The sequence below is a fragment of the Pagrus pagrus genome, assembly GCF_965226575.1.
Source record: "Pagrus pagrus genome assembly, chromosome: 2".
NCBI lineage: Eukaryota > Metazoa > Chordata > Actinopteri > Spariformes > Sparidae > Pagrus > Pagrus pagrus.
In genome coordinates this window covers 15,753,986-15,772,905 of record NC_140186.1, presented here as the reverse complement: position 1 = coordinate 15,772,905, position 18,920 = coordinate 15,753,986, and the positions used below count along the sequence as shown (strand labels likewise).

Sequence of the window (18,920 nt, the reverse complement as noted above, 5' to 3'; positions counted from 1 at the left end):
CTCAACACAGGTTTCCGTTTGTTCAAGAGTGATTTTATTTTCCTTCTCAGATTTTGTGTTTTCGTGCATTTCTAGAGGTCTGAGAAGATGAACATATGTGCTTTTTTCAGGAAAAGAAAAAGTTTTAAAATAATGGTATAACAGATTTTTATCACTCTGTTCTTTTATTATCCCTTCTATCAGATTGCTGATCACAGGAGGCATCATGTTTGAATTTTTCTTCAGATTTCTTCAAATCCGGCACAAACATCTACCTGGACTCAAGGATGAGCTGAGTAGACTTTCGTGGTCAAAGGTCACTGTGACCTAGGCTTGGTCAGAAATTAGATCGCAATATCAAATAGCTGTTAGAACATCTTTGGGCTTTTAGACTTGAGTTTTTAGTTGACATTTGGCGTTTTCTTTTAGTAATTTGCCATAACTGATTTAGTAAAATGATCAAGTTTCCTTTGACTATTTACTTGAGCAGAGGTGTGTATGTGCATTTTTGTAGAGTGTATACTGAAGTCACACCCTGTGTCACAAGAGCGGAGATGAAGAAAAGAGCTAAAATCATTTGTCACATATTTTAATTTCCTCATATTTAACTTAAATACTTTTATCAGCTCCTATCTTGGGATGTAAGGCAAAATACATTCTGGTACACATTATTCAGCTGATGATTTAAGTAAAATCACACTAAGAATAACTTACAATAATTACATTTTTAAAAACAATTTCCTTGCGAGCCCTTTCCTTCATGACATTGGTATTCAGCTGACCACATCGGTAATCATGCTCTCAGTGTTTCTATAATCCGGGCAGAAAGATTGTTGATGCGGACGATGCAGATATCTGGGCGAGGTGAGAGCTGGAGGCCCGGGACAGACGCTGAGAGTGTGAACTGCCGCTCCTGCTGCTAAGAGAGCTGGGCGACGGGAAGGAAATGGGCGGCAGGACAAAATCTGCAGCCTTTGACATTTTCTGTGTCACCGCCTCTGTCTTCGGTCTGAACATCATCGACTTGGTCCTGAACTGGCTCTCGGGTTTAGTTGCATCCTTCAGTGACTTCTCTGCTCTTTCAGGCTCTGTGTTTTGTCTCTTAACCTGCTTGGAGGCTGCATGTGGAGTCGGTGGAGCAGGACTAGCAGGGGAACGGGTGCTAAAGACAGTCTGCTGTGATTTCATCGATGTGTTGTCACTGAGCTTGTGTGCAAGGGCTGTGATTGGAGACAGGCTGTTGGAGGGTTTTGCAGAGGACATTAACGTCAGTGTGAGACGAGGTATTCTTCTCGGTTTCGTCTTGACTCTTCTCTTCGTTGGTTTCTTCTTGTGAGGCTTTGAGACTGCGGTCGCCCTGTTGGATTGTTTTGGTCGTCGTTTGACCTTTCGTTTACTCCCTTTGAGCCCTTTCTTCTTCTTTCCTTCCTCCTTTACCTCCTCGCCACATTCACCATTCTTCTCCTCATGTTCTGAGGCTGGATCTTGTCCGTTCACAAGCTCCCTTCCAGTTTGCCTCTCTTGGCTTGAGGGGGATGAAGGTCTGCTGCTGGCTGAAGCGCCACGATTCTTGTTGCCTTTCCCCTTCTTAACAGTTTTCGGTTGTTCAGATATTATTCCACCCAGGAGGCCCTTTGCTGCTGCCCTTGCCAGGACATCCTGGACTGTTTCCACCTTCGTGGGATCCGCCTGAAAAAGCAAGGGCAGGTTGGATGTAAAGATACAACACATTAAAACTACGGGCCTCTGGGGTAACATAGCACCGAGGAGAGCTATACAACACAACACGACGCTGTAGAAATGAGACACAGCTATAAAGTGAACCTGCAGAGGAGGAGGAGGAGGAGGAGGAAGACAGATCGAGGTCACAAGGGGATTGATGGCTTTTACATCCCAACAGAGCAGAGTGGGATAAAATTTGTAAGACTACACGATAGTAACTGTCACAAGCCACTTATCTTCCTTCTCTCCCTGTGGGAGTCGCCAGGATAAAAACATTAATTTGGGACATTTCTGCAAACCAACGATACATTCATATCTGTATGTTTCACAGGTCTACGTATAATATTGACATTTCTTCAAAACCTGTCATATCATGTTCACATGACATGTTTTGTATCAGGAGTCTGAGGGGATAGTTGTGGAGTTACAGGCAAGAAGGAACCTCAGGACAATTTCAGGCCATGTTTGTTGGCAAAGAACAGATATTTAGGACGACAAGTCGGCAGCCCTGTGTGTGACGACAAAATCGGGTATCCTGAGACATTTAAAGCCGATTGTGGTACTGAAAGCAGGTATTTTAAGCCAAAACGTGATATTTTGTGCCTAAACCTAACCAGATTATAAGCACCGTGTTGTTGAACATAAAATTAGTTAGCATATAGCTCAAAGCTTGGCTGCTCCACCCCGAGAAGAGCAACAGAAGACTGTGAGGGGGGTTGAAGAGGTTGTAGTGTTTACTGGGGAAACTACAGCACACAAACACTGTATCAGCTCTCCCACTGGCTGTTGTCACAACATTATATAGAAAACTGAACCTAAAGAAACATGAAAGTTACAACATATCTGTGGTTTGCAGAAACATACACTGCCAACATTTATTCTGCCACCAAGCTAGCAGCTGTGTGAGGCTGTACTGAGGCATGGTGGTGCTTTTAGCTAAATGCTAATGTCAGCATGCTGATATGCTCACACTGAAAATGCTAACATATTGACGTTCAGCAGGTGTATTGTTTACCAATGTTACCATCTTAGTTTAGCGTGTTAGCATGCTGCTAACTAGCACTAAACAGAGAGCTGTTTAGTTTAGCAGGTATTTGTTCATAAATCAAAGTATTGGACAAACTGAACATTTCAGACCTACTGATCATCAAGGGAATGAAAGTAATTACAATCCAACCTGAGTGGAACAGGGAATTTTATGCCACCAAGACATGACACAACACACATAATGTTTAATTGTACATACAGTAAAAGCACAGGGGTAAAACACTGTCTTTCAACATTTAAACAGAGTAGAAATCCCTTTAAATCTGCTGTAAGTCTTTGTCTTCTCCGTCCTTCTTCCTCTGTCTCTCCCTGTCTCAGTCTCATCTGTAATGAAAGTTGAATGATGTACAGCGCACTGCTCAAAACACTGCAAATGCAGCTTTTTATTCACCCTCAAGTGTTTAATCTGCCCTTAAATTGTTTTTCATTTTCTTGCTTTGACAGCGTTATATGCTCTGAGTCATTTATAAGCCTCAAAACTTAAATTATGCTGCGAAAATGTGAGTTTGTAATAAAACAGAGAAGACTACATTATACTAGAGAGAGGCATGAATGATGGCCGCCTGTCAGATGTGTTTAACAGATTAAATATTTCATTTCTTTCCATGGTTTTGGGTGGATTTAGATACATGAATTGCGATGAAGATTTCGACTGTGTATCTTACAGACTTTGGTGATCCCCTATCTTTTCCTATTGCAACATCATGAGGTTAACATTTGTAGTTTTAGCAAAATAAAAATACAACAACTATTGGACCGATTGACAGATGAAATTTGCTTCAGAAAATGATGGTCTCCACATGATGAACTGAAATAACTCCCTACACCACCATCAAGTCATGATGGTTATTTTTCCAATATGTTGGGTTATGACCAAATCTGCAAAACTATCCTACTGTCTGCTGATGAAGGTTCTCAAAAGCATGTTAGCATTGTCTTTGTAGAGTGCTGCTCTGCTGGTAGTACAGAGGCATTGTTATGGATCCCTCTCGTTTTCTTGCAAGACACACCATACTCCACCTTTGGTTTCCTGCGTTGGTTCGTTCTCTATGCTCGACTCAAATTAATTAATTGTGTAGCTCTGGTTATGTCTGTTTTTCTTGTGATTTTGACATGGTGGGCTACAAGTAGTATTTTTCCGGTAAACACACAGATCTGCTGCTGCTCCTCTTTGGGTCAGTCATCCTCCAGAGCAGCTCTTCAAGCTGCCCTGCCACTGGCCTACTAACTAGCCCAGAGACACTACAGCTGCGACAGCCGAAGAGGTCTGTGTGTTTACCTGGGAAACTACAGGTCACAATCTGCTGTATTAGCTCCACAGTGGGCTGTTTGTTTTGCAAAAAAGCTGAAAGAAAAATACAGACACAATGCATTAACACCTGCTATCCACTGGATATACAGTCAGGAAATAGCATGCTAGCTGGCTAAACCTTGTCACATTTGTGGTCTGATTAAACCGTAAATTCATCGTGGCCCACTGACCTCCCTGCCTCCCTCTGGTTGTCCACCCGGGGTAGTGTGGACAAGGGAGGACAGCCAAAAACAGGCACTCAACCATGGGCACAGGTCCTAGCAATTTTGCATCATGTTTTCCTCTTGCAAGAAAACCAGTGGGAGCTGCTAACATGGCTCTTATGTTTTTATTGATTGTCATTTGTAAGCCTCAAAGTTAAAACCAAGTTTATGGGGCATTAATGACGCCTCTCTTGTGTGTTGTCTAGGTGAGGTTTTTCTGGTTTTTACAGATTTTTGGACACATGCGTATCTTCCATCAATTTTTCATAACGATGTCTTGTTTTCTTGTCTCCCTTTGATTTTCAGAAACAAGCTTCAAGGGAGACTTCTAGTCGCCTTATCCTCCCCCTCTCTCTCCATCTCTCTACGCTGCCATGTGTCTATTTCATATCCCTTTAAATCGTCCTCTAGCACAGTGTGACTGGTGTGGAGTCATTCATCTGAGCCTCCGTTAACCACCTCAGAACTGTCAGCTGCAGCTCTGATGTGATTTCACCGTCTCGCAGAGTGAATGCAGATCTAATTAGATGTGATGATCATTAGATTTTAAATTGCTGCGCTGCCACTGGACAGGTGAGCGCAACCTGCCCCCCGTGTGTGTGTGTGTGTGTGTGTGTGTGTATTGATATAAAGCACACACACATACAGGCACAGTCCCCTCCCTGCACCATTTTTTCGAGCTGCAGGGGATCAAACGAGCAGCATCTCATTTCCTTCTGTTATATTTTTCTTCATTTTTATGAGTAGAGCAAGAGGGAAGAAAGAAGAGGGAGGCAAAGAGACGTAGCAACAAGGTGATGCAACAAGACTGAATGGGTGGAGGAAGACAGACAGAGAATTATCCATTCATCTCTCCTGTAAAGCACTGAAATGTTTCAGCGGCGGGGCGTATTTCATCTTTAACTTGTCTCTTTTTTTATGGAGTATTGGTATAATGCTGCAGTGTTTCAGGGAGTGATGGCTTCTCTCTCTCTCTCTCTCTCTCTGTGTGTGTGTGTGTGTGCGTGTATGTGTGTGTGCATGTGTGCGTGCAGACAAGCAGAGCCGACCGACCTCCCAGCAGACAGACAGTAAAAGAGTGCAGCCTCAGCACTACTGGAAGGTCTCGTTGCAAAGCAATCACACAACACGCTCACACAAACACACACACACACACACACACACACACACACACACACACACACACACACACACACACTTCCCCCTCCATCTCCAAACACAACCTTGCCCTCTACATTTCTGCTACTCTCCCCTCCTCACTCTCTCACCTGTCGGGACAGCCGTGCGGCGAAGCAGCCGTTGGTGAACTGAGATTGTTCGAGTCTGAAGAACTTGGAGTCTGTTGTTGCGTCTCCTGGCTGGGAGTCATCGGGGAAAATCGGACCGTTCACCCTGAGAATGCAGCACAAATCCATCATAGCCACATTCATTCGAGAGGTATGACTGTGAACACATGGGAGCATTGTCTGTTTTAGGAAATGATACTTATACTTATAATAACCCAATACAGGGAATGTATTTTCTTCACTCTGCTGTATATGGCACCTTTGATATTTTGTTTTTGAGTGTTATTAGGCCGGTGGGAGAACTTAAATCATAAATCATGAACTGATGCAAAGTAAGTGGATGCTGATCCACCAACAACTCAGTGTATCTGCAGACAGGTTGTCCAGCTCAGAGCCTCGGGACAAGCATGTTTATGGGTTGATATGTCCTCACATGACCTTTATTCATATTAAAAGTAACAATAACAAGCTCTCTGTGGAAGTAAGATACACTTTAGGCTATTGTTTCAATTAATCAGAGAAGTGTGTCATGGTTTTGGGTTTTTGGTTTAGTTATTGTTTCCTGTTTTATTTTGTAAGGTTCATCTTCATGTGTCATGAATTCCTGTCTTTCTCTTGTTTTCTCTCCCTTGTGATTATCCAGATTAGTTTTACCTGTCCCTGGTTTGCCTCCTGTGTATCTAAGTCTGTGTCATTCCCCCATGCCTAGTCAGTTAATCTCTTTTGTTCCTAGTGTCTCTGTTGCTTCAACATCAGTCTGATGTCATGGTGTACTGACAAAAATCTGGAGTATAGGGTACTTCTACAGCCTTTCTTCCCTTTAAATCTTTAATTTAAGAATGAACATGCCTGCTGCCATCGTGCAGGTCTTTGGATTGAAAACAGCTCGGTGCTTCAGCAGACCTGTGTTTTCATCGAACAGGTGCTGTAAACACGGAGGTGAAACAGCTGCTGACCGACTCGCTGCTCATTGTTGCGCTGAGAAAAGAGCTTACGCGACTTAATATAATAACGTTTGGATTTCTTTAAGAGGATGGATGGTGGAAAATGAGTCCTGTGGAGCAGCAGGCATTAAAAACAGACTCTGAAATCTTCTCCACCCCGTTCGCCCCGGCTGTAGGATTAACTACTGTCCCCACGGCAACTGCAGCTGATCCTTTATACTGTCATCAGCCCGGTGACTGTAACCTCTCTGTCTCCCTCTCACACACACACACAGATCCATCCTCACACTCAGAAACACACACCAGTACCTACAGTAAATGTGGAGATGTGAGATACGCTGTCATATTTCCACTAGACAAGCATGATTTACTCACTCTGCCTCTTTCTCACAGTCTCTCCTGTCTGTCACTGAGATGAAGCTCTCTACTCACTAAATTGGGCTCTGCAGTAGACACGAGCAGCTGTTTAGAGCAATTTGTTGCTGACACTGAATTTAGCTGTAACATGTTACTTTCATGAGTATGAGAACTGTCTGAAAGCAAATCAGATTCATGCTTCGCAAATTATTACTTACACTTAAAATTAAAAGCACTGCAGTTTCCCCGTCAAACAAATTATCAACTTGAGGTCAGCACATACAAAAAAGAAAGCCTTTAATTAAAATTTAACATCAGACGTATTGCAGAATTCACAGTCGATATTTTTACCCGCATCATAAGACTGCAAAAGCATTTTTTTTAAACTACCACAGATGATTTCATTACAATTTTCACAAGTAAGTGCTTAACTTGCAGTTTTCAGCGAGGCTAGCAGCAGGGCTCTAGGGATGGTCCAGAGTGAATTATCTCAACAACTAAAAGATAGACGTGCATGACATTTTATAGAGACATTAATATCTCCAGAGGATGAATCCTGCTGAGTTTCAGTGAGCCTTTCACTTCTTCTCTAGCGGCACCAGTTCACATTCTTGGCTTTTAGTGAAATATCTCAATAACTACTCATTGTAAACATGTGAGCATCATCAGCGTAAACATGTGAGCATCATCAGTGTAAACATGTGAGCATCGTCATTGTAAACATGAGCATCATCAGTGTAAACGTGAGCATCGTCATTGTAAACATGAGCATCATCAGTGTAAACGTGAGCATCGTCATTGTAAACATGAGCATCATCAGTGTAAACATGTGAGCAGCATCATCATTGTAAATATGTTAGCATGCTAATGTTAGCATATGCAAGTACAGCGTCACAAGCATGACTGTTGACTAAATGAAACTTTATAAAACTAACATCAAAGCCAGGCAGGTCGGCTTTATAAGTTGACATCTTTGATCTCAGTGAAAGTAAAATCACTTTGATGGATGATCTCAGTGACAGTGAGAGCAAAATTATTCAGCTTCAAAGTAAATGTCCAACTGATGCAAACATGAAAGCAGGTGAGCTGAGCTGCTGACAATCATCTGTCACTCTCTGTCAAGGCCTTCAGCTTCCTGTTTTCCTTTAACGCACCTGCAATTACTTTTCTAAAAACCCTTAATGCTTTGTGTGTGGCCTGCAGTCAGAGCAGTACAGGACTAATTTAAGTTTGTCCTGTCGACAGTAAAAGTCTGATTGCATAATTAAACAGTGAATAGACAGCAAACTAATTCTTGCATAAAGACAAAGCAGGTGTGTGTGTGTGTGTGTGTATGTGTGTATGTGTGTGTGTGTGTGTGTGTGTGTGTGTGTTTACCTGAAAGGCAGCAGTTTGGGGTGAGTGTGTGTTTTCTCTAACACTCTTTTCACCAGCTGTTCATTTTCCTCAGGATACACTGAGCGTGTGCAGTAGACCACAGTCTGAACCTTTGGGACTGACGGACGAGATACAAACAATAATAATGTGTGTGTGTGTGTGTGTGTGTGTGTGTGTGTGTGTGTGTGTGTGTGTGTGTGTGTGTGTGTGTGTGTGTGTGTGTATAGGCTTTCATACAGTACATACTCACAGGAGAGAGCATGTGACAGCAGTCGTGCCTGCTGGGCGGCCATTGTGTGTATCTTGCTCTTGGACACAGGACCCTGAGACAGGTCCGGCAGTAGATCCCAGTCTGTCAACAGAATTAAACTTATCTCATCATATTTGGGAGATTTCATGTAAAGATACTACCTCTTTAAATGTTCTTCAATATTTATAGAATATTTTATTTTCCAGTAAGTGTTTTTTTTTTCTAGCAGTTACTTTCTCCTCGCTCTATCCACATCTTTAATGGCCCAGTCCCGCAGTGGGACCTTCTTGGCACAATTCTCCATAAATGTTGACAGCTAATTAGTGTTAGTTAACATCTGTTAGCTTACTGAATGGAGGAGGAAAGCAAAATGTATTTCTTAAAACTGCAGACAGTCAATCAGACATTCAATTATAACTCAGTAAATGCAGAATTAAAAAGTAAATACATACGTTAGTGCTGGGTGGTACGGTCTTAAAATAATATCACAATATTTCCAGGCCATATGCAATATATTCCTCGATATTTTGAAATCTTCTCACAAATACCACAATATTTTTGACCAAATAGGCCCTACTTCCATATGGATATCTCAACAGTATTGTAGGAATGAATATTGGTACTTTCACAAAATATCAACGCAATGAGATTTCTTATAAATAATCCTCAGTAATGTGGATTTAATGACTAAGTGGGTAAAGACAAGTATTAGAACAAGTAGAACAGTCTGGTAAGTAGTTCACTTTCTGTGACGCAGCCTTTAAAACCAGGAAAAGACAACACTTACACCATGTCACAATACAATGATATCCAAATTCAGAGGACATATAGTCTCAACTCATGATAATGATATATAACTTTAACATATATGAAAGGTATTTGTTATGTGTAGGTATATTATTCTGCATACTAACATTTCTACAAAACGTGTCATATCATGTTCACATTACATGTTTATTACACGACCTGACTTTCATATCGGGTGGTGGAGATACAGGCGAGAGGCCTGGGTTTGCAAGTGACTGCAGTTTGAGCTTGCGTTTCAACATTTGTAAGTGTGACACGACTGGATATGTTTAAGGAGACCTCAGGACAATTCTCGCTATGTTTGTGCCAACGACAAACAGATATATTTGACACCCTTGTTCATGGCAACAAAACTAGGTTAAACTAAACCTTTTCCTACCCAGAACCAAGGGGTACTTGTGCCTAAACCTAACAAGCACAGTGTTGTAATTGTCAAATCGTAACATATGCTTGGTTTGTGTTGGGCCTACCTCCGTGTTCACTGTGGATGGTGGGCACAGGGTCATTGAGGGCAGAGGACGAACACTGAGGCAGCACCATGATGACCTTCAGCTTCTGGACAGCGGCGTCCCACTCATCCAGACCACAGAACGCTTCCGACAGGACTCGCACATCTTTGTCAGAGATGAATTTGCATCAGTAAAGCCGTGTGTGCACAGTAGGAATGCGTGTTTCTAGACTGGAATGGACTTAGAGGAATGTTTGTTTCTCACTCACTCTTGAGGTCCATTTGTGTGAGCAGTTCTTGTATCTCTTGTATGTGTGAAGGTGTGTGATCGGCGCCACACACTAACACTCGACCAGAGCGGGCGGTGGCCACGATCGCCACGTGAGCCACCGTCACAGCCGAGAAAGACCCCACCACTAGGACGTCGCCGTTCTCAAACAGCAGGGGGCGTAACACGCTCACTGCCACACACACACTCCTGTCCTGCAAAGACATACACACACACACACACACACACAGGTGGAGGACTTTCTTGTTTATCTCGAGGAAGCCGTTCCCTCCAGCGTTATAAACTGCTGTGCTGCTAATCAAGAACACAGCAAAGTGGCTTCTTTAACTCAGTGTGACAACTTTAAACTTCACATCCAACTGAAAAGACTCTTTTGTAAAGAGCTGAACTTTTAATCTGTCTCGCAGCAGTGGAGTGACGCTGTGTTCAAGTTTTTAAGAAGGATTGAAGTAATTAAGTACGGCTCCTCCTGTTTGTTTCATGGGGAAACTTGCAGTCAGCATTTTGGAGCTTTTTTTTAAAAAGTCTTTAAAGCCAATAAATATGCTTTTACTTATCTTAATGAAGACGTGTACTCTAATAAAGTGGACACACAGAAAACAATTTTTAGAGAAACTAGAAGATTGCAGCCATATTAGCTTATGAGGCACTACGTGGCCTGGCACCAGGACCCCTCAGATCCTCAACTAAAACATTTGGTGATGCGCTTCTAGTTTTAGACGTAAACTACAAAAAGTATCTATTCAGTCTGGCTTTTATGTAGTGTCCTGTAATATTATGGTTTTAGTGTTTTCTTCTTATTTTATATAATGTATTTGTTTTTCTATCAGAGCTTTGTATTCTGTTTTATCAGCATTTTACGACTCATCATCATCGGTTTTTTAAACATTTTCATGTGTAGTATTTATAATTTTGTTTCTATTGTTGTTTTTATCACTTGCATTATCTTTTATTATTTCAACTACACTTTTTTATTATTGATGTCTTGCTGTGCATTGGTCTCTAAATCCATTTTTTGTTTTCTTGAAGTTGCATTATGTAGCTTGGGGAAGACTTTTTAATCAGAAGAGAAAGATCTTCATTGACTGATTTTTTTTTATTTTTATGCCTAAACAAACACTGTGCACCTTTAATGGGTTTTACCTCTAGTTAAACACTTCACTACACACACAGGCTCGTACATACCTGCATGTTAAGTGCATGTGTGACTGTGAGGCGGTGCTGGAGCAGAGCATGAAGCTGCTGGGAGAAGACCAGTGTGTCTGGACAGAGAGGGTCTCTGCAGAACGTCGCCCCTTTGAGGTCAGTCATGTTCTTCACTTCACACGAGCCGGCGCTTCGTAACGCTTCACACACTTCCTCAACACTGCGGAGCACAGGGGAGGTGAGAGATAAATCTATTAGTTTAGAGTTCAGAGCGCAGAGCATATTTACAATAAATCCTGTGACTCAAATGCATCGGTGCACAAGCCAAGGCCTGTTTCCTCCAGGGTTGTCTGGAGAACGGTGATGCAGCTTTCAGCTTTACATCAACAATGACAGCAGCACTTCTTACCCTCCAGCTGTAAGAGCGCTGAGCCTTCCTGTCTCAGATACGCCCCAGTGAACTTCACTGACTATTAACCTCGCTCTGCAGTGCCCCCCACACAGAACCTGTCATGTTAAACTCACAGAGTACAAGTCATTTCATAAAGAGTTTAACACTTCTTTTTATGCCGGCAGCCTGTGTGCTGTGGTGTGTGACATAAACCAGATAATCCCTGCTGGTTTATAACCAAACACACTGATAGGTGGAATGTGTCACAAAGAAGAACAGAGAGGAGCTATTGAATACAGAAGAGTCTGATGATTTAATAAGCTCAATATGCTTTTAGGTGCAGGCACTTAATGGCACAAAGAGCACAAAAAGGCTCAGACTGGCAGCTACTCTGGGGTGTGATGAGTTTCTTCCTCAGGCAGCATCTTTTATTTAAGCGTTTGTCACCAGAATAGTTACAGACTTCGCAATATTTGCACTTCTCTGTAATTAGAAGCAGAATAAATATGTGAACAAGCGTGAAAGTGATTACATGGCGGTCTAGTTTCAGTGTGTTTCAGTGTGTGTGTGAGCGTACCTGGTCTTGAGAGTGTCGACCCAGCCGTAAAGTGGCAGACGTTTTGCTCTGTGCTGTTTGGTCCTGACGGGGTCGGACAGAAAACAGGAGACACTCTGCAGATTCTGTTTCACTCTGCAGCGAGCGAGAGACGCTGCCAGCTTGGTCTTACACCTGTAACAATCACACACACACACACAAGAAATGTTTTAAAGGGTAACTCCACCAATTTAAAAACACATTAAAGTGTGTTGAGAGAGGAGTATTACTGCATATGTGAAAAAATAGTGTAAAATCTTTAATGAGTTTCAGTGTTATAGGAGTAAAATGCTTGCCTACATTACCCACAATGCACCTAAACCACTGAGAAAAGGCTTTAAAAAACTTCTTTCACATATGCAGTAGTACTCCTCGAGACCTGTAAACACGCTTTAATGTGTAAACTTGGTGAAATTGTCCTTTAACATACAAGCAGTTGAAACTATTTCTAATATGCTCGAGTGATAAACTCTTACATGTGTGATATTAATACTTGACACCGATCTCTACACCCACACACAAACCTGTGCAGCCTGCTTTCCAGGCCCCTGACTTCCTGCAGAGGCTCCTCTCCTTCCTTTGCTGAACGTTCACGCACAAAAAACCTTTGGTCCTGGAAGTCAAACAGCATCACCATCGCCAACGGCAACAAATCGCGAGACTGCAAAACATCATCATCATCGTCATCATTTTCATCACATAGATAACATCAATATTAGAGTATAGCTCTTTCTACAGCAGACATTTCATAACAAAACTGGAAAAGCATGCGTGAGAAACACTTCATTATCGATGGCTCTTTGTCCCAGTAAACCGTGACAGTGAGCCACCATTCACAATACCAAGATATTATCACCACCCTGTTCATCTTAAACCTGTAGTAATATTTTCTGACCACTGTCTGGCAGCAGAAACAAGCTGTAAACACAACACTGATAATGAACTTCATAGCAAACAGTTTCTTATTTACAGACACGCAGCAGTTTTGGAGCAATATCATCATTCATCATCTGGAGTCTCAAATAGTCACTCTCTTTTAGCTCTGTTTTTGGTCTCCACCGTCTCCTGAGGGACATTTCTGGCTCTTTGGCAGCTAAATGCTCCGCTATGTTCAGCAGCTAGTCGCTAACTGTGTCCGTCTGCCGTGTGGTGCACAGCAGGTAGTGTAGAGTGGGTTATAAGAGCCTTTTTTCCCTGCTGGATCTGTGGGCTTATCATTATAAGTGACTCCTATATGTTGTCCATTGTTAATATAAAACTATTGATTATAGCCGCCTTGAGGAAAACTAAAAATGATCAGCAGATATTTCCTCACTCTTCCCCTCCTTTCCTTTATCTCGGTGTCTGTGCCTCTGCAGGAGGTAGAAGACGTATGTTGCAGTAAAAGAGGTGTGTGGAATTACAAAGAGCCGTGTGGCAGCTTTTATAGTCATAGCGGCAGACTAATGGCCTGTCAGCCCACTCTCTCTGTTTCACCATCCCTCAATAAAGTAATCCTTTACACACACACATTAACACACACTGGTGTGCCTCTTCGCCCATGTGTGTGTCATTGCTCAGTGTTTTATGGTGTCATTTACAGTCTCTCAGTTGGAAAGTGTGTCCCTATGCATCATTTGCCATCTATAACCATCCCGACTCCGAACAGATCTGAATACAAATGTCCTTTTTACTCGCCACCATTTTAACATATTCTGATGGAGCACATTCACATCGGCGGCGAGAACACGGCTGCTTTATTGGAAGACGGATAACTCCCAGACACTTTAACAGTCAGTGAGGGAGTGCTGAAGAGTTTTTGATACGTTTTTTTGGTTTGTGACCACTCGTGTCGAGTCTGGTGGGACTCACTCACAATATTCTGAGACGTGTGGAAGCAGCTGTCAGTGATAATGTCCTCGAGTAAATCTTGGTCTAGGAGACAAACAGTAATGTTAATGGACAAGGGGAGAAATTATGAAAACATCGGTTGGATTTCACATAAGACACATTCAGACAAATGGACAGAATTATTAAAGGCTCAGTTCACCCAAATTACAGAGGACATGCAATATTTTCTCACTTTTGGTTTTCCAGATTTGGAGATTTCCTCCTCTGAGATTTCTGTCTCCGCCCCAGTGACACTGAGCTAAATGCAGTTTTCTTTCAATTGCACCGTATGTAATTTCTGCCTCTAGGGGTCTCTTCATGATTTAATAGTGTTGGATCATGGGAGTTGTTGTCTTCATTGTTAAACGACCACCACTGCTGATGAAAACCTGGAAATCTGACGTGACTCTGGCAAAGAAGTTCGCGGACAAAGTGATGCATTCAAGTTTTATTCACATTAAGTCATGCTCGTCAATGTCCTTCCTGTCGAAGATATTTGAGATAATGTCAGTACAAAACTAGATTAAATTATAACATCGACTCATTTTTTGAGACATTTTTCTGCGGAAATGTTAGAAACTTTTTTTTTTAATCTTGTTTCTCCAGAAGATGCATCGATATGGTCAGCAAAGTTGTAGCCTAGTTAATTTCTCTACTTCCTGATTGATCTCCTGAGAAAACTACATGGCTCTTTAGCTTCCATATATCCACCAGCTCCTCTCTAACCTTGTCTGTAAAACACTCACTGCAGGGCTGGTTGTGGGTGTGGAAATGAGACTGATGAGAACAGTGAGAATGAACCAAAAACAATAAAGTTAAAACACTAAAAGACTTGCACTGCTCTGTGAAACTGGGGATAAGCCCAGAGCTGGGTGTTGATTCCCTCGGTTCGTCACTACAATGGACTCTTTTCACGTCATGCAAATTTGACCAATTGAAAAGGTGAGAATATTTATCAGGCAGCTTTAAAATGTCATTTTTCACTGCTTTCAGCCGCACAGGCCAACGGGTGATTGAAATCCTTTGTACTGAGGTGGTCGCAAACATCTCAGAGAGCAACATTTCCAAACCTGACCAACTGAAATCAAAACTATCTGCATTGGAAGATACCGGCAGCCACCCCCCTGCATGTGCAGTCTAATACTGTATAAAAGTGTGTGTGTACCTTTCTTTTGCGTGAGTGTGTGTGTGCCCGTGGCATGCACCCTCTTATCACCTCCCATACAGACATCTGCTGTAACTCCAGCTGAAGTCATTTGCAGTCACATGGAGCAATAAAATGTATGAATATATACTATTTAATCTACAGTGTGCAGTTGAAGGTGCTATTCAGAAGTGAATATTGGAGTTGACACATGCTGCAGCCCCACTGCTATTCATTATAGAGATAAGGCTGGGAGGTGGGTGAGGTCTGCAGAGGTAGCTCTACAGTAGATTAAATGAATTTCTCCCTGACTTTATGTTTAACCATCAGTCCCCCCCGTCCAGGCAGGCGCGGTGTTGGACGACTTGGATCTCAGAACTAGATTTGGTTAAAGGAAGCTGCAAAAAAATCTGAGTCACTTCGTACATTTGAGTGTGCTGAAGGCGAGTTGGTAGGCCTGTCTCTGTGTGGTTTTGTCTTTGCTCTCTGGCTGTGGCGTGTCCGTCTTCTTCCCATAGTGTAGAGGCTGTTGTGTGACTGTCTTCTCTGCTCGCAGCTGCTGGAAAATGGCTGCTGCTTGCAAGTAGGCATCATCTGATGGAGGGGGGACTGCAGGGAAAAGGGGATGTCAGATGAACTTGGAAAAAACATCACAGTAAATGTATAATGTATAGCGAGTGCCCCGAGAAGTAATACTTTTTATTGGACGAGAGACTGGAAGGGCACCCTAGAGGGCACTTTATCACATTTTCTCCACTAAAAGGGCACCCTAGAAGGCACTTTATCACGTTTTCTCCACTGGATGGGTACCCTTATGGACACTTTTTTTCCTACTTGGAAACCAGCATGTTTCAACCACATTTTCTAAAATTTGAGCGCCTGAATTTTCTTCTTGTCTCTCCGCAACAGTGAAAGGTAGAGATATTGGCTTGCTGTGGTGCATACAGCTCATACAGTTCAGCTATAGGTGACTGCAACCTGAGGCCACACAGGTATATTTGAGAGCCTCGTCTTTCTTTTCACAAAATAATCCCTCATCCATTGTTGAGTGATGAACTGCTGCAACAAACAGTATGTCCCATCAGTGTGAAACCATTTGAATCTAGAAAATAGGGTCGAATACTTTAAAATATATATAAACATCCTCAGTACAGGATTAAATATTTAAAGCTTCAGAGTTGTATCTCACCCGGTGAGGATAAGGATGAATGAAGACGAGGAAGAGGAGGAAGGAATGAGAGGGGCTCCTTGTTGGTCTGTTGATCCCGATGTGATGATGTGAAGATCTCCTCTGTCACAGAGCTCGAGTTCACATCCTCACTGGAGCCCACTGTAAGAGAGGGGGAAACATTGTGTGCTTATGTTTCACACACACACACACAACTGACAAACAGAGAAACAAACAGCAGAATAAAGACCTTACCTTTGTCTGTCATGCTCACAGCAACAAAACCAAACACTTGTCAAGCTCCTGTAAACAAATTCCACTCTGTCTCTCAACGTTTACGTCTTTTTCTCTCTCAAGCTCCTGCCAACGAGCGTCTACACTAGACAGACACGAAAGCTGTTTGTTTGGAGTTTAACTTGAGATGTGCAAATGTAAATAAGATGCATGGCGTTAGTCACGGCAGACATGTGATCCACCCTCCGCTTTCCTGTGAATGTGAGACAGTGCGGCTGCAGGAGGCGGTGGGTAATTGGGCTCCTGCTCTCGCTGCAATTAGGTGGCCGGTCAGATACATGAGCATGAATAAATAACGAGCTGCTGTCCGACCCCGGACAAAGGTCCACCTCTCGCTGACCTGCCTCGCTCAACTCTGTGCAGCTAGTTCATACAAACGCACACACATACGAAGTATTGGTTTGCTTCTTTGCACTACTTTTGCTGTTTATAACATACAGAACAGTTGAGTTATTGAGTTTTGGGCCTATACTTTTTACGTTGTTGGTATTTTGTGATGTTACATGCAGACATGTGACTCAGGTCATTTGATCCAAGTCATGTTTTATCGATTCTCTGCACAACGATACGATATTTGCCGATATCACAGAGTCTGCCAGGATGCGATTTCAGTTTGATTCAATATTATGTGCCCATGTGACACAATCGGTTTCAGAGGAAGCAAGTGAGATGCTCTGCTCCGTCTTTTCTCCAAAGTCCAGAATATTTCCACACTGCTGATTCATTCCTATATCTTCATTGTCTTGTTCTTGGCTGCTTGCCATCACCTGCCCGGCACCAACACAGTTTGAATGTTTACGAAAGGACATGCGCAGAGATGTACCAGGGAAAGGTCAAGATAAAGTGATGATATGGGTCGATGTTTTCACTCTGCATCAATCAAACTGTGTCGTTGATCATATAAACGATATATCAATCCAGATCAATGGACAAACTTGGCATATGAAGCTGATTCTGAATCTGATGTTTGCAGGCTGTGGTTCAACCAGTGATACGTGTGTTGAGGAGACATCACTTGACTTGACGAGAAGAATTGGCACATGAGGATTAACATCCAGAGTGCAGGGCCCACTAGCCTCTAATTAAACTGGATTAATAGAGAGAAAACACAGACAGAGTGTAATCGGCTTTTACAGCACTTGTCAATGTTGAGGAGCAAAGTTGGGATTGACAAGAAATGTGCAACGTGTCCAATAAGGCCGTGTGGGTGCAGATGGAATAAATTAATGAATATCAAGCAGCAGTGATTTAATGAGTGTGAAGCAGTTTCCGTCTGTCCTCCGCAGGAGAAAGTCCACTTCAGAGGAGCAGGACCGAGAGAAAAGGCTACAGCAGCTTAGTGTAATCTGCATAGAAGATGATGGGCTGTTTAAAATTGCATGGCAGGTCCTACCTTTGTCATTCACAATCCTCCTCACGGGAGCAACGCAGCTCATCGTCTCAGAGAAATGCAGCTCAGCAAGTATCCAGAGTGGAACTATTGAAACAAACTGTGTTTCCCTGCTCTGCACTGGATATCACACACTGACCCGATGGATGAGAGCTCTCGTCACCTCTCTGTCATGCCTGCTTTTGTTCTGGAGCAGGTCTTGAGTTTGAAATACCATGGCAACAATATGATAATGAAGTGGGCTTTTCCTCCATGTGGCAGATATTCAGTAAAAAACATAATGTACTGTAAAAATAAGTCAACTTTTACATTCAGAGGAGACTTTATAATAGACGAGTCAATTTGTTGATGCTCTAATCTAAACAGATACAATAATGATCTGCTCTAATTAAAGAAAAGCTGTGTGTGTGTGTGTGTGTGTGTGTGTGGGCATACACATCAAATAGCATGTGATACATGTCAGTAAACAGTATAATGTCTGACCAGTCGGACTTGTTGTGAACTTTATTCATAGTGTCTCCTCATGAGTGACAGCATCAGACAGACAGACAGAGCTGATTGAGACTGCCCCCTGCTGGACACTGCAGTCCCTTACACTCAGGTGGTGGTTAAAGGAGAAGTTCATCCAAAAATGAGAATTCAGCTTTTATCTGCTCACCCCTGTGCCGATGTTTTTTTATGTTTTAAAACTGGTCCCCATCCACTTGAGTTGTTTAGCAGGATGCTGCAACTCTGTTTTACTGTGAAGCTCCAGAAATGTTTTGTGGACCCGACTTTCCATCACCATGGGGGTGAGTAGATAAAGGCTGAATTTAATTTTTTTTCACAGTGATACTAATACCTGTCAGACACTTTTACTCCACTGCATCTCAGAGGCATCTTGAGGTTTTTTTTATTATACA

At 42.5% G+C, this 18,920-nt stretch overlaps 1 protein-coding gene across 1 annotated transcript; it reads right to left on the bottom strand.

Annotated features, from left to right (window-relative positions):
• Positions 1–582: 582 nt before the first annotated feature.
• Positions 583–18,184, bottom strand: LOC311266217 (putative methyltransferase NSUN7). Its single transcript, XM_084368479.1, has 13 exons — positions 18,022–18,184; positions 16,356–16,496; positions 15,593–15,775; positions 14,009–14,067; positions 12,678–12,814; positions 12,136–12,288; positions 11,207–11,387; positions 10,002–10,215; positions 9,755–9,898; positions 8,478–8,579; positions 8,228–8,345; positions 5,532–5,655; positions 583–1,668 (listed from the first exon to the last, which is right to left on the bottom strand). The coding sequence occupies exons 1-13, from the start codon at positions 18,062–18,064 to the stop codon at positions 790–792; spliced, it is 2,478 nt and encodes an 825-aa protein (XP_084224605.1). The 5' UTR covers positions 18,065–18,184; the 3' UTR covers positions 583–789.
• Positions 18,185–18,920: the final 736 nt, after the last annotated feature.

Excerpts from the sequence above, each read along its gene's own strand:
- LOC311266217 (XM_084368479.1), bottom strand. The coding sequence starts at position 18,064 with ATGAGCTGCGTTGCTCCCGTGAGGAGGATTGTGAATGACAAAG. Across the intron at positions 16,497-18,021 it reads GAGGATTGTGAATGACAAAG|TGGGCTCCAGTGAGGATGTG; the intron begins GTAGGACCTGCC and ends CCTCTCTTACAG. Across the intron at positions 12,815-14,008 it reads TCCACACGTCTCAGAATATT|TCTCGCGATTTGTTGCCGTT; the intron begins GTGAGTGAGTCC and ends GATGTTTTGCAG.